Source organism: Cherax quadricarinatus, chromosome 77, assembly GCF_038502225.1.
Source record: "Cherax quadricarinatus isolate ZL_2023a chromosome 77, ASM3850222v1, whole genome shotgun sequence".
NCBI classification, from domain to species: Eukaryota; Metazoa; Arthropoda; class Malacostraca; order Decapoda; family Parastacidae; genus Cherax; species Cherax quadricarinatus.
This window is the reverse complement of record NC_091368.1, coordinates 2,737,401-2,753,151: the sequence shown is the minus strand read 5'-3', so window position 1 is coordinate 2,753,151 and position 15,751 is coordinate 2,737,401. Positions and strand designations below refer to the sequence as shown.

At 44.4% G+C, this 15,751-nt stretch overlaps 1 protein-coding gene across 4 annotated transcripts in view; it reads right to left on the bottom strand.

Annotated features, from left to right (window-relative positions):
* Nucleotides 1-12,459: 12,459 nt before the first annotated feature.
* Nucleotides 12,460-15,751, bottom strand: part of Ube4B (Ubiquitination factor E4B) — a 49,501-nt gene continuing 46,209 nt past the window's right edge. For 3 of the 4 annotated variants that reach the window (XM_053795946.2, XM_053795947.2, XM_053795949.2), the window contains exon 26: nucleotides 15,142-15,348. In XM_053795946.2, coding sequence (XP_053651921.2) covers nucleotides 15,281-15,348 — 68 coding nt within the window. In that variant the 3' untranslated portion in view covers nucleotides 15,142-15,280. Of the gene's footprint in view, nucleotides 15,349-15,751 lie in introns of all 4 variants that reach the window. The other variant, XM_053795948.2, reaches the window with a different exon arrangement.

The following is a 15,751-nucleotide window of genomic DNA, read 5'->3' as shown; positions in this document are numbered from 1 at the left end:
TAGTAGCAGCAGTAGTAGTACAAGTAGTAGTAGTAGCAGTAGTAGTACAAGTAGTAGTAGTAGCAGTAGTAGTACAAGTAGTAGTAGTAGCAGTAGTAGTACAAGTAGTAGTAGTAGCAGTAGTAGTACAAGTAGTAGTAGTAGCAGTAGTAGTACAAGTAGTAGTAGCAGCAGTAGTAGTACAAGTAGTAGTAGTAGCAGTAGTAGTACAAGTAGTAGTAGTAGCAGTAGTAGTAATACAAGTAGTAATACAAGTAGTAGTAGTAGCAGTAGTAGTACAAGTAGTAGTAGTAGCAGTAGTAGTAATACAAGTAGTAATACAAGTAGTAGTAGTAGCAGTAGTAGTACAACTAGTAGTAGTAGAAGTAGTATAAGTAATAGTAGTACAAGTAGTAGTAGTAGTAGTAGTAGTACAAGTAGTAGTAGTAGCAGTAGTAGTACAAGTAGTAGTAGTAGCAGTAGTAGTACAAGTAGTAGTAGTAGTAGTAGTAGTAGTACAAGTAGTAGTAGTAGTAGTAGTAGTGTAGACAGCCTGTATTGTCTGCACAGACAGCCCATGTTGTCTGACAGCTTAGTTCATATTTCTCACCACACAGATGCTGCCCTCTGTAGCCAGGCCTCTCGGTGGGCACGCCAGCCTGCCTGCCCTTCCCACGCTCTCACTCACACAGCCACATGGGGGTCCCGAAACATGGAGAGCCAGGATGTTGGACGTGGTGCTGGAAAACCTCATGCACCAACATGTTAAGGACACTACCAGAGTGAGAGGGGAGGATGAACCAGCAAGATTGGACCTTGTGTTCACCCTGGGCAGCTCAGACATTGAGGACATCAAGTATGAGAGTCCCCTAGGAGCTAGCGACCACGTGGTTCTGTGCTTTGAATACATAGTAGAGCTGTAAGTGGAGAGAATAACAGGAGTAGAATGGGAAAAACCTGACTATAAAAGAGGGGACTACATAGGATTGAAGAACTTCCTGCGGGAGGTCCAGTGGGACAGAGAACTGGCAGGAAAGCCAGTAAATGAAATGATGGAATATGTAGCAACAAAATGCAAGGAGGCAGTGGAAAGGTTCATTCCCAAGGGCAACAGTAACAACGGGAAGACCAGAACAAGCCCCTGGTTCACCCGACGGTGTAAGGAGGCAAAAACAAAGTGCAATAGAGAATGGAAAAAGTACAGAAGGCAGAGAACACACGAAAATAGGGAGATCAGTCGCAGAGCCAGGAATGAGTACGCACAGGTAAGGAGGGAGGCCCAGCGACAGTATGAAAATGACATAGCATCGAGAATCAAGACTGACCCGAAACTGTTGCATAGCCACATCAGGAGGAAGACAACAGTCAAAGACCAGGTGATCAGATTAAGGACAGAAGGTGGAGAACTCACAAGAAATGATCAGGAGGTATGTGAGGAGCTGAACAGGAGATTTAAGGAAGTTTTTACAGTAGAGACAGGAAGGGCTGTGGGAAGACAGCACAGAAGGGAACATCAAGAGGGAATATACCAACAAGTGTTGGATGACATACGAACAACTGAGGAGGAGGTGAAGAAGCTCTTAAGTGACCTTGACACCTCAAAGGCGATGGGACCGGACAACATCTCCCCATGGGTCCTTAGAGAAGGAGCAGAGATGCTGTGTGTGCCTCTAACCACAATCTTCAACACATCCCTTGAAACTGGGCAACTACCTGAGAAATGGAAGACAGCTAATGTAGTCCCCATATTTAAGAAAGGAAACAGAAACGAGGCACTAAACTACAGACCTGTGTCTCTGACATGTATCGTGTGCAAAGTCATGGAGAAGATTATCAGGAGGAGAGTGGTCGAACACCTGGAAAGGAACAAAATTATAAATGAAAACCAGCATGGGTTCATGGAAGGCAAATCTTGTATCACAAACCTCCTGGAGTTTTATGACAAGGTGACAGAAGTAAGACACGAGAGAGAGGGGTGGGTAGATTGCGTTTTCCTAGACTGCAGGAAGGCCTTTGACACAGTTCCCCACAAGAGATTAGTGCAGAAGCTGGAGGATCAGGCACACGTAAAAGGAAGGGCACTGCAATGGATAAGGGAATACCTGACAGGGAGGCAGCAACGAGTCATGGTACGTGAAGAGGTATCACAGTGGGCGCCTGTTACGAGCGGGGTCCCACAGGGGTCAGTTCTAGGACCAGTGCTATTTTTGATATATGTGAACGACATGATGGAAGGAATAGACTCTGAAGTGTCCCTGTTCGCAGATGACGTGAAGTTGATGAGAAGAATTAAATCGGACGAGGATGAGGCAGGACTGCAAAGAGACCTGGACAGGCTGGACATGTGGTCCAGTAACTGGCTTCTCGAATTCAATCCAGCCAAATGCAAAGTCATGAAGATTGGGGAGGGGCAAAGAAGACCGCAGACAGAGTATAGGCTAGGTGAACAAAGACTACAGACCTCACTCAGGGAGAAAGACCTTGGGGTGACCATAACACCGAGCACATCAACGGAGGCACACATCAACCAAATAACCGCTGCAGCATACGGGCGCCTGGCAAACCTGAGAATAGCGTTCCGATACCTTAATAAGGAATCGTTCAAGACACTGTACACTGTGTATGTTAGGCCCATACTGGAGTATGCAGCACCAGTCTGGAACCCACACCTGGTCAAGCACGTCAAGAAGTTAGAGAAAGTACAAAGGTTTGCAACAAGGCTAGTCCCAGAGCTCAAGGGAATGTCGTACGAGGAAAGGTTAAGGGAAATCGGACTGACGACACTGGAGGACAGAAGGGTCAGGGGAGACATGATAACGACATACAAGATACTGCGGGGAATAGACAGGGTGGACAGAGATAGGATGTTCCAGAGAGGGGACACAGGGACAAGGGGTCACAACTGGAAGCTGAAGACTCAGACGAGTCACAGGGACGTTAGGAAGTATTTCTTCAGTCATAGAGTTGTCAGCAAGTGGAATAGCCTAGCAAGTGAAGTAGTGGAGGCAGGAACCATACATAGTTTTAAGAAGAGGTATGACAAAGCTCAGGAAGCAGAGAGAGAGAGGATCCAGTAGCGATCAGTGAAGAGGCGGGACCAGGAGCTGAGTCTCGACCCCTGCAACCACAATTAGGTGAATTAGGTGGGTGAGTACAGCGGCCTAGCAGGAAGACACAAGGCCTACTCCTAGCTTTCTCTAGTGGGATGGCCCTGCCCGGGCCAAGGCCACAACACACAAGCCTGTGTATCCACCACGACACTTACAAATAAACTAAGAAGCCTCCGAAGACATTTATCATTAACCACCAGCTTTCAGCACTACCAAATAAACTCGTTATAGTAGTAGTAGTACAAGTAGTAGTAGTACAAGTAGTAGTAGTAGCAGCAGAAATAATAAAAGTAGTAGTAGTAGTAGTAGCAGCAGTAGTAGTAGAGCAGCAGCAGCAGCAGCAGCAGCAGCAGCAGCAGCAGCAGCAGCAGCAGCAGCAGCAGCAGCAGCAGCAGCAGCAGCAGCTAGCAGCAGCAGCAGCACAGCAGTAGCAGCAGCAGCAGCAAGCAGCAGCAGCAGCAGCAGCAGCAGCAACAAGCAGCAGCAGCAGCAGCATGCAGCAGCAGTAGCAGCAGTAGCACAACCAGCAGCAGCAGCAGCAGCAGCATATGCAGCAGCAGCAGCAGCATACACAGCAGCAGCATACGCAGCAGCAGTAGCATACGCAGCAGCAGTAGCATACGCAGCAGCAGCATACACAGCAGCAGCAGCATGCACAGCCAGCAGCAGCAGCAGCAGCAAGCAGCAGCAGCAGCAGCACGCAGCAGCGCTTGTCAGCAGTAGCAACTGCCGCAGCAGCAGCAGCAGCAGCACAAGCATTAGCAGCAGCAGCAGCAGCAATAGCAGCAGCAGCAGCAATACGCAGCAGCAGCAACAGCAGTAGCAAACACAGCAGTGTTGCAGCAGCAGCAGTAGCATACGCAGCAGCAGTAGCATACGCAGCAGCAGCAGCATACGCAGCAGCAGTAGCATACGCAGCAGCAGTAGCATACGCAGCAGCAGTAGCATACGCAGCAGCAGCAGCATACGCAGCAGCAGCATTGCAGCAGTTAGCAGCAGCAGCAGTTGCTAGCAGCAGCACGTAGCAGTCAGTTAAGCATGCAATAGCAATACAGCAGTATTGCAGACAGCACGCCAGCAGCAGCGGCAGCACGCTAGCAGCAGCAGTAGCATACAGCAGCAGCAGCTAGTTAGCAGTAGCACGTCGCAGCTAGCAGTGCACACAGTAGCAGCGTAGCACAGCAGCACAGCAGCAGCAGCAGCAGCAGCAGCAGCAGTAGCAGCAGCGTAGCAGCAGCTAGTTAGCAGCAGCACGCTAGCACAGCAGCAGCAGCAGCACAGCAGCAATGCAGCCAGCAGCAGCAGCAGCAGCGCGCAGCAGCAGCAGCAGCAGCAGCAGCTACAGCAGCAGCAATGCGCAGCAGCAGCAGCAGCAGCAGCAGCAGCACAGCAAGCAGCAGCAGCAACAGCACCACGCAGCAGCAGCAGCAAGCAGCAGCAGCAGCAGCAGCAGCAGGCAGCAGCACGCAGCAGCAGCAGCAGCAGCACTACGCTAACACAGCAGCAGCAGCAGCAGCAGCAGCAGCAGCAGCAGCAGCTGCAGCAGCAGCAGCAGCAGCAGCAGCAACAGCAGCTGCGCAGCAGCAGCAGCACGCAGCAGCAGCAGCAGCAGCAGCGCACAGCAGCAGCAGCAGCAGACCACGCAGCAGCAGCAGCAAGCAGCAGCTGCAGCAGCAGCAGCAACACGCCAGCTTGCAGCAGCAGCACAGCAGCAGCAGCAGCAGCAGCAGCACGCCAGCAGCAGCAGCAGCAGCACAGCCAGCAGCAGCAGCAGCATGCAGCAGCACGCAGCAGGCAGCAGCAGCAGCTAGCAGCAGCAGCAGCAGCAGCACGCCAGCAGTTGCAGCAGCAGCACGCAGCAGCAGCAGCAGCAGCACGCCAGCAGCGAGCAGCAGTAACATGCAGCAGCGCTGCAGCAGCAGCAGCAGCAGCAGCAGCAGCAGTGCAGCAGCAGCAGCAGCAGCAGCAGCAGCAGCTAGCAGCAGCAGCGCAGCAGCAGCACAAGCAGCAGCAGGCACGCAGCAGCAGCAGCAGCAGCAGCAGCAATACGCCAGTAGCTTGCAGCATCACGCAGCAGCAGCAGCAGCAGCACGCAGCAGCAGCAGCAGCACGCCAGCAGCAGCGTTGCAGCAGCAGCAGCAGCAGCAGCAGCGAGCAGCACGCTAGCAGCAGCTGGCAGCAGCAGCATACGCCAGCAGCAGCAGTAGCACGAGCAGCAGCAGCAGCAGCAGTACACGCAGCAGCAGCAGCAGCAGCAGCAGCAGCAGCAGCAGGCAGCCAGAGCAGTAGCAGCAGCAGTACAAGCAGCAGCAGCAGCAGTAGCAGCAGTAGTACAAGTAGTAGCAGCAGTAGTAGTACAAGTAGTAGTAGTAGTAGCAGTAGTAGTAATACAAGTAGTAGCAGCAGTAGTAGTACAAGTAGTAGTAGTAGTAGTACAAGTAGTAGTAGTAGCAGTAGTAGTACAAGTAGTAGTAGTACAAGTAGTAATAACAGCAGTAACAGCAGTAGCAACAGTAGTACAAGAGTAGTAAGATGGCTGGGGTCTGAGACGGAGCCGTCAACATCACGTTACACGGGTCTCCACAACAGGTAATATCCCGTTAATTACCGATTTGGATACAGCGTAACTACCGTAGTAACGATGACCAGTGTTACTAATATACTGAATATTAAAACACATGTGGAACAGTAGGCTTCTTCAGTCAAATACAGAGGCAGCAGGTTTTAGAAGTGAAATAAAGATAATGCAATCGGTCTATCAACCTTGGAGTAATAGTTATTTATTTTTGGAGTAATAGTATTTGAGGTGGTCAGTCCCTCACCATCTATACACTTTGTCCTTCTTGAATTTTCTTCTGTTATTCTCATTTTATATCTCCCTTAATATTAACAATAAATATTAAATGAAACGATTATGCTTTCATTTATGCCCTTACCCGTGTACAGCATACCCGTGTACAGCATACCCGTGTACAGCATACCTGTGTACAGCATACCCGTGTACAGCATACCCGTGTACAGCATACCCGTGTACAGCATACCTGTGTACAGCATACCCGTGTACAGCATACCCGTGTACAGCATACCCGTGTACAGCATACCTGTGTACAGCATACCCGTGTACAGCATACCCGTGTACAGCATACCCGTGTACAGCATACCCGTGTACAGCATACCCGTGTACAGCATACCTGTGTACAGCATACCCGTGTACAGCATACCCGTGTACAGCATACCCGTGTACAGCATACCCGTGTACAGCATACCCGTGTACAGCATACCCGTGTACAGCATACCTGTGTACAGCATACCCGTGTACAGCATACCCGTGTACAGCATACCCGTGTACAGCATACCTGTGTACAGCATACCCGTGTACAGCATACCCGTGTACAGCATACCTGTGTACAGCATACCTGTGTACAGCATACCCGTGTACAGCATACCTGTGTACAGCATACCTGTGTACAGCATACCTGTGTACAGCATACCCGTGTACAGCATACCTGTGTACAGCATACCTGTGTACAGCATACCTGTGTACAGCATACCTGTGTACAGCATACCTGTGTACAGCATACCTGTGTACAGCATACCTGTGTACAGCATACCCGTGTACAGCATACCTGTGTACAGCACACCCGTGTACAGCACACCCGTGTACAGCATACCACTGTACGACATACTTGTGTACAGCACACCCGTGTACAGCATGCCAAAGTACAGCATACCCAGGTACAGCATACCCAGGTACAGTATACCCAGGTAAGGAAAACCCTGCTTTCAGACAACCCTGCTTTCATACAACCATGCTTTTAGACGACCCTGTTGTCAGACCACCCTGCTTTCAGACCACCCTGCTTTCAGACCACCCTGCTTTCAGACCACCCTGCTTTCAGACCACCCTGCTTTCAGACCACCCTGCTTTCAGACCACCCTGCTTTCAGACCACCCTGCTTTCAGACCACCCTGCTTTCAGACCACCCTGCTTTCAGTGCATTCTATGATTTTTTTTATTAATATAACCAGTTCATCTCTCACTGCTTCCTCTCACTTTCTGTCACTTCCTGTCACTGCCTATCATTTCTTGTCACTGCCTGCCATTTGTGTCACTTTGTCACTTTTTCTCATTGCCTGTCACTTCCTGTCACCTACCTATCACTTCCGTTCACTTCCTCTCAGCTTGGCCTCAGCTTCGAAGCACTTCATGGCCCATGTGGGTTGGGAGCATTTTGTGTATACAATAGTAATTCAGTGGGGTATATTATCATTATTATTAATCTTGAATTCTACCAGTACATGATACAACTTATACAGACCATAGCTGACACCAATGACATACTACTATATTATAAGTGTAGTACAAGGTAGTCTTGCACCACAAGGTATAGTATAATCCTGTTGGATTTTACTTTGAAATTGAGCTCTAAACTTGTACGGGTCAAACAGTGCACTATTTATAATCACGGGGGAGCGCTAAACCCGTAGGATTATACAGCACATGTGGGGGGGATGGAAGGTATTCAGGCTCAATTCAGGGAACAGGAGCACAGATCAAATTCCCTAGATCAAGAGCCTCTCACCAGCATCAAGGAACCTCCCTTGAGGGAAACAGTGCACTAAACTGTATGGGTAATACAGCATCAAGACATATAGTATATAATTTACCATCTGGCACCAAGTACCTGCATGGTATACCAATATACATATTCAGGGAAAATTGCTTATGGGAAGTCTTACAGGAGGAAAGTGGGTTTCATCCAAGGGTAACACTGCTCCAATTCCTCAGAACAAGAGCCCCCTCACTGGCATCGCAGAATCTCCCTTATGGGAGCCTGTATATAAGAACATAAGAACATAAGAAAGAAGGAACACTGCAACAGGCCTACTGACCCATGCGGAGCAGGTCCATGTCCCCCCCCGGATTAGACCAATGACCCACCCAGTCTGGTCATCTCCACTCAAGGATGGAGCACTGCACCAGACCCAGCAGCACAAGCTAGTCTGGTCCAACTCACACCCACCCACACCCACTCATGTATTTATCTAGCCTATTTTTAAAACTACACAACGTTTTAGCCTCAATAACTGTACTCGGGAGTTTATTCCACTCATCCACAACTCTATTACCAAACCAGTGCTTTCCTATATCCTTCCTGAATCTGAATTTTTCCAACTTGAAACCATTGCTGCGAGTCCTGTCTTGGCTGGAAATTTTCAGCACTATATTTACATCCCCTTTATTTATTCCTGTTTTCCATTTATACACCTCAATTATATCCCCCCTAATTCTACGCCTTTCGAGAGAGTGCAGAATCAAGGCCTCAGTCTATCCTCATATGGAAGATTTCTGATACATGGGATCATCTTTGTCATCCTCCTCTACGTTTTCCAGAGCATTTATATCCATCCTGTAATACGGTGACCAGAACTGAGCAGCATAGTATAAATGAGACCTAACCAAGGATATATAGAGTTGAAGAACAACCTGAGGACTTCTATTATTTATACCTCTAGATATGAAGCCAAGAATTCTGTTAGCTTTATTGCAAACACTAATGCACTGTTGTCTTGGTTTTAGATTACTGCTAACCAGAACTCCTAAATCCTTTTCGCAATCAGTAGTATTAAGATCTACATTATTTAGTTTATATGTGGCATGGTTATTTAACTGTCCAACATTTAGAACTTTGCATTTGTCAATATTAAACTGCATCTGCCACTTCTCCGACCATTGCATCAGTCTATTCAAATCATCCTGGAGTGCTCTAGTGTCCTCATTAGAATGAATTGGACGGCCTATTTTGGTGTCATCAGCAAATTTGCTTATGTCGCTATTTATTCCCTCATCTATGTCGTTTATGTAAATTGTGAACAACAACGGGCCCAACACTGACCCCTGAGGAACACCGCTTGTGACGTGACCCCATTCTGATTTCTCCTCATTTATGCAAACTCTCTGCTGTCTATTTGTCAGCCATGCCTCTACCCAGGAAAAAAATTTTCCTCCTATTCCGTGTGCCTTAAGTTTCATCAATAGCCTCTGGTGTGGAACTCTATCGAAAGCCTTACTGAAGTCCATATACACAATATCATATTCATTACCATGATCTACCTTCTCAAACACCTTAATGAAAAAAGTAAGTAAATTCGTAAGACAGGAACGCCCCTTTGTAAAACCGTGTTGAGATTCATTAATCAATCTGTGCCTGTCAAGATGGCTACGAATTGCTTCGGAAATTATTGATTCCATAAATTTTCCCACTATGGAGGTAAGGCTTATTGGTCTATAGTTCGAAGCCAAGGACCTGTCACCTGCCTTGTAAATAGGTATTACATTTGCCATTTTCCACTTATCAGGCACTGTGCCAGTTTGTAGTGATATGTTAAAAAAGATTAGCCAAAGGTATGCTAAGTTCCTCTTTACATTCCTTTAACACCCTTGCAAACAGTTCATCAGGGCCTGGAGATTTGTTAGGTTTTAGTTTCTCTATTTGTCTGAGGACCATGTCACTAGTTACCGCAATCGTACATAGTTTATTATCATCCTGTTCTACATAATCTATTATTTCAGGAATATCGCTAGTATTTTCCTGGGTGAAAACTGAGAGGAAGTAGGTATTTAGAATTTCACACATATCCTTATCACAGTCAGTGATCTGACCAGAGTTACTCTTAAGTGGGCCAGTCTTGTCCCTAATTTTACTTCTGTATACCTGAAAGAATCCTTTTGGGTTAGTCTTTGAATCCCTTGCGACCTTAGCCTCATAATCTCTTTTTGCTTTTCTTATTCCTTTCTTTATTTCTCTCTTTAATTGAATATATTGATTTCTTAACTGCCCATCCCCTCTTTTGATACGCCTATATATACCTCTCTTTTGACCAATGAGATGTTTTAATCTATTGTTCATCCATTTGGGATCATGTTTGTCAGATCTAATTTCCCAACTCGGAACAAAAGTTGTCTGGGCAGCTAGAACTATGCTCTGAAAAACGTCATATTGGCAACCAAGATCACCTACCTGACCCATAGTCAGGACATCCCAATTTAGCCCACCCAAGTAATTTTTCAGTCCCATGAAGTCGGCCAAGCGAAAATCTGGGACAGAGATTTGATTGCAGTTATCCGGGTAATTCCATAATATATTGAAACTAAGTGATTTGTGATCACTTTCCCCAAGCTCATCATTAACCTCAAGATTATTAATTAGTGATTCTTTGTTGGCAAGAACCAAGTCAAGCAGATTGTTTCCTCTAGTTGGTTCTGTCATAACCTGTTCTAAAAAGCAATCCTGAACCGTATCAAGAAAGTCACTAGACTCAAGATTTCCTGTCATATTGTTCCAATCAATTTGTCTAAAGTTAAAATCTCCCATTATCACAACATTTTCATATCTAGATGCCTTACGAATTTCGTCCCATAACAGCTTACTGCCCTCCCTATCAAGGTTTGGGGGCCTATAAATCACACCCAAAATTAATTTGTCACGTCCCTCGAGAAACTGTAGCCAAACAGATTCTGTGTTCGATGTTTCTAATCTTATATCATGTCTAAGACAATAATTTAAATTTTCTGTATGTTGCATTCAGAAGGCATTTCTCTATCTTTCAGGTTGAACCAGGTCTCTGTTATACCAATAATATCTATATTACCTACACTTGCAAGTAATCTTAGCTCATCTATCTTATTTCTTAGACTCCTACTATTTGTATAGTAAACCTTAAGGGAGCTAGTCACTCGTTGCCCTCTACTATCCCTCTTTGTTTGTTTATCATTTGATTTGCCATTACTAGCAACTTTATTTTGAATATTGTCTTTTAAACATATCCCTGAGGTATCCCGGTAATATCTGCTGTTTTTAACCCTAATGCTGCAGCCTGATTGTTTCCCACAAACACCCATACCTCTATAATCTATCAGTTTAAATTCCTAGACAAGCCATCAATTACCCTCCCAATTGAATTGGCTAATGCAACCACTCCATCCCCAGAGAGATGAACCCCATCCCTTGCATACATATCACGTTTGCCAAAGAATAGGTCCCGGTTATCAATGAATGGGATTGCAAGTTCCTTGCAGTACCTGTCTAGCCAGCAATTTATACCAATTGCCCTAGACATCCATTCATTGCCCACTCCCTTTCTAGGCAAGATGCTACATATGACTGGGATCCCTCCCTTAGACCTAACTTCTTCTATGGCTGACCTGTACTTATCCAGCAGCTCCTCTCTCCTGCCCTTCCCAATGTCATTACCCCCAGCACTAAGACAGATAATGGGCTTGTTCCCATTACCTGCCATAATATTATCCAACCTGCTGACTATGTCACCAACACCAGCTTCAGGAAGACACACTCTCTGTCTGACCTTTCTGTCTCTGTTACAAAATGCACGGTCCATATATCTTACCTGAGAATCGCCTACTATTAAAATATTCTTACCTTGATTAGCAGGGGAATCAGTGGTACCTTCAACCTCACTAACCACTGAAGTACACTCGTCTTGGAGAACAGAGAATCGATTTCCTACCTTCACATCTTCTCTATTAACTCTCATCTTCCTTCTTCCTGAACTGCGAACCATTTGCCATTTAAAGCAGCTGCCACTATCACTGCTGGTGACCATTCCTTCCTTACCTGCTAAATCCTTCTCACACTCGCTCCCAAACTCATCTATGCGAAGCTTCGGCTTCCTATTTTCCTCCTGAAGAAGAATCTTCTTCTTCATCACTTGAACCTGAGATTCTAAAACACTACAACAAGCCATGGTGCTTGGTAACAGCCCACGCTAACTCCCAAGAGCTTAGGCAGGTATGACCGCAGGTGACCACTGACCTCAGCTTCACTTTACTTTTACAGCGCTTCACTGTATGGCGTTTCGCTTATGCAGCATTTTTCATTTATACCAATTCTTCATTTATTCGGACTTGCTACAATATGTTCACCACTTCACTATAAACTAAGGTGAGTAATGTGTGTACTGTATATGCATTTTTTAGACCTGGCTATATTGCTATATGTATGAACATGTTATCAGGCTTTTATATGCATTTGAAAGTGAAAAAAGGCTATGCTTCACTTTACAGCAATTTTCACTATACAACAGTAGCCTGGAACCTAACCTGCTATGTAAGTGGGGCCCTCCAGCACAGCAGTCTATAAACCCTATTCCATAGGGTTCATAGACTGCCAGGAGGAAGGGAAGGCACTCATGTTTGTTCCGAATAATGGGATGGCAGGCCCAGTACCTTGGATCAAGTGCCCTTCTCCAGCATAAAGGTGGTATCGTGGTTAAAAGGCCACATAAAGGTGGTATGTTGGGTAAAAGGCCACATGATTGTGGTAATCATGAAGGTTAAGTCAAATAAATATTTTATACTAAACAATTTATTAAATTTTTAGGCATACATATTAAACAAAGTTGAAATTCATCACTTTACAAGTCTGCAGAAATTAAAGCTACAAGGTAAGGTACCTTACAACAATCTCCTTGCAACCGAGGCAGCAAACTGTAGGGCAGGGAATTGGCAAGTCAGGGACCCAGATATTACTGCACGATCCACATCCACTACATGGTACAACAGCACATCCCACAACCATGATGGCTGAACAACCAACACACGGTTGGTTGACCAGGATCACCCAAGTGACCATCAATCTTCATAACTAATCCACAAGCTGAAGGAGAAACCTCGAACAATCTGGTCGGTCCTGGACCATAATTTAGGGTAATGATCCGCTCTGATCAAAATGTGGTACAACTCAAATTTGTGATTTAGTTACGAATTTTCCAGCCATAGTGTTGTGACTATGGTTAAAGTCTTATACATAAGACATATTAAACCACACTATTTTTTTTGGTTGATGGAACTGGTATGGTGAACCTGTCAAGTTGTAAGAGACACATTTCCAGTGAGCAGGACATTTATTAAAAAAACATGTCATCACAAATGACTTTGCATGAAAACATTTGTGACAAAAGATTTCCTTAATGGTTTGATCTGTGCATACGTGTCTTTTACCTACTTTCTGGCCAATAGACAATCCATTATGTATACCAGCTTGTCTAAAAAATGTAAACCCACTCTTGGTATACCTTTTATTACATATACTGTGTTCCCATGCAGGATGTGACTTTTTAATTTGAAAGAGAAAAATAAAAAACATAACCTTATGATTCAGTCATATATATTATGAAACACTACAATTCATTCATATACCAAATCATAGAATGAGTGGGTATTTGAATCCATGGCCAGTGGCTAACGCACTGGCCTGTGAATTTCAGGACTCGCTATGGGTTCGAGCCTCACTCGTTCAGTGATTTATTTGCAATCGTGTTAGTACGATTTTGTGAGTCATTCGTGTATCTGTCATGTCTTTCTGAAGTGTCTACATTGAGTACACAATGGGCCAAGTTCAACGAAGAGTTCCCACTCAAAGCTCCACTTAGCACCTTGATTACCACCTTTTACCTCACAATGCCAGCATGCCAAGACTTGGTTAAAAACTAGTGCCACCTGAGTACCAACTAGGAGCCACCTGAGGCCTAAGGCTCTTTGTTTCTACCTAGGCACCACCTAGAACTCTCCAGCTGCACCTGTCCCTAAGTTGAGCTAAGCCCCAAACTGGTCAAGTACTTGACCCGGAAGCTTTCCCCACGAGTGAAAAAATGTAAAAATGATAGTGAAAGTCACTATTTTACAAATGGCTACTTTTTCCAAGTAAGAAAGATCAAACTTTATTGACCAAATAAAATATTTACTGTACAAACACAAAGATTTTTGTGTCTTTTTTATTTATTTTTTAGTGCCACTGACCTCTTTATCCTCCCTTACCACACACTTGAATCCACAAGTGAGTTAACTCAACTAGGTGAGCAATGAATTATTTAATGAAGAGATAAACACACTGCTTTTAACTACTGTTCTCAAACTCACTATGGAGCCCAACAGCTAACTTGCTGAAACTCTCAACAGCCTTTGCCAACTGATTACCGTATTTTCTGGCACATAAGGCACACGACAGAAGTATCATAACGGTAAATCAGTGCTGATATTCAAGGGTTAATTGCCCTCTTACTTTATGCTAAAGCATAGCCCAAAGCCTACCCTTGACTCTGACCTTGAGCATATAAGGTGCAGGCTGATTTTCCAAGACTTCTTTGTGGGAAAAAAGGAGGGCTTTATATGCCAGAAAATATGGTATCAAGTCATAGTTCATAGTCCATCAGAAAGAAAATTAAGATAAATTAAAAATTGTTCACATCCAGATGAATACCTGTACGTGTTAGTTACGTATCAATGATTCTGGGGAACGTATCCCTATGACCTGGTCTCAGACCAGGCAGCAACAAATTTGCATATTTCCAGTGTAAGGACATAATTATATCAAGGTCTGGCAGCCCGCCCCACAGACCACACGTACTAGGCCTACAAACTGGCCTAACCAAATTTTCATGGAGATGAGAGAAGTCAATGGTCAAGCTGCACCACCAGAGCATATACTAATATACTGAGACAGTAACAAAACATACTCTTTAAATAACTAAAGTGGAAAATGTACATAATGCAAGACTGATTTTATGATGAGCTTAACTGAGATGAGGAACAGCAATGGCTACACCTGATGATAAAGCTACATAGGAGCTTTTCTCCATCCCTACATATTCCACACAGTCTTGATTACCTTTCATCACTTCACACAATATGCTGCCACTGTTTCATAAAATACATTTAAGCTAATGCAAATTTATAAAATACATTTTTGAACTTAGTGACAAAAGCTTTAAAATTATGTTTAATTTACTGGAAAAAATTTGAGTAAGAACCAATAATTGTGTTTAAAATGCTAATATAATTTATTTACATAATCAGTAGTACCATGATATTCAAGGAGTGACATTACATTTCAATATCAACCTACTGCATCTTTCCTCCTCATTTCAAGCCATATGAAAATTGCACATTATTTAAAACGGTGGAAGGCAGACACACCCATACATTTACAATCTACTTAGCCCTACAGAGGCAAGAGCAGCCATTCTTCAGCTTACAGTAATATGCACCTGACATCCACACAACAGTCTTCCATTCAGACAGTACACTCACACCCATTTGCTAGGGTGATGAATGGTCAGCTGACCTGAACACCACAACACGAACAAAAAGTCCAGCTATTGCCATCCTGCCCTCAAGATGCACTATTGGGGTTACTCTTAGCTGCAATCCAATCATTTATCTCTTTCTTCAGTGCCTCAGCTGAAAAAAAAAGAAGACATGATTACACTGTAATATTTATTTTTCCTACTTTGAATATCAGTTGGGAAATTGAATGCATTCAGCAGAACCCTGGCTTACTACATCCCAACTTATGATGTGTCACAAATTTGATGACAATTCCACTGTGAATTCTAAATTTGCACTCACAAACATTGTAAATATGCAAACTATTTAGAACAAAACTCTTTCTTTTACTAGATGCATTAATATTTTGTTAATGTTCATTTTATATATGTGCAGAGAGCTTACATTTTTTCAATAGTGACTAATGATAAACAACAGATTTAAATATTTAAGATTTTCTCAAGGCTAAACTAAAAGAATTATTTTTTTCCTTTCTTTTCTTTTACTAAAATGAATTCATACTCAGTCTATATTATTC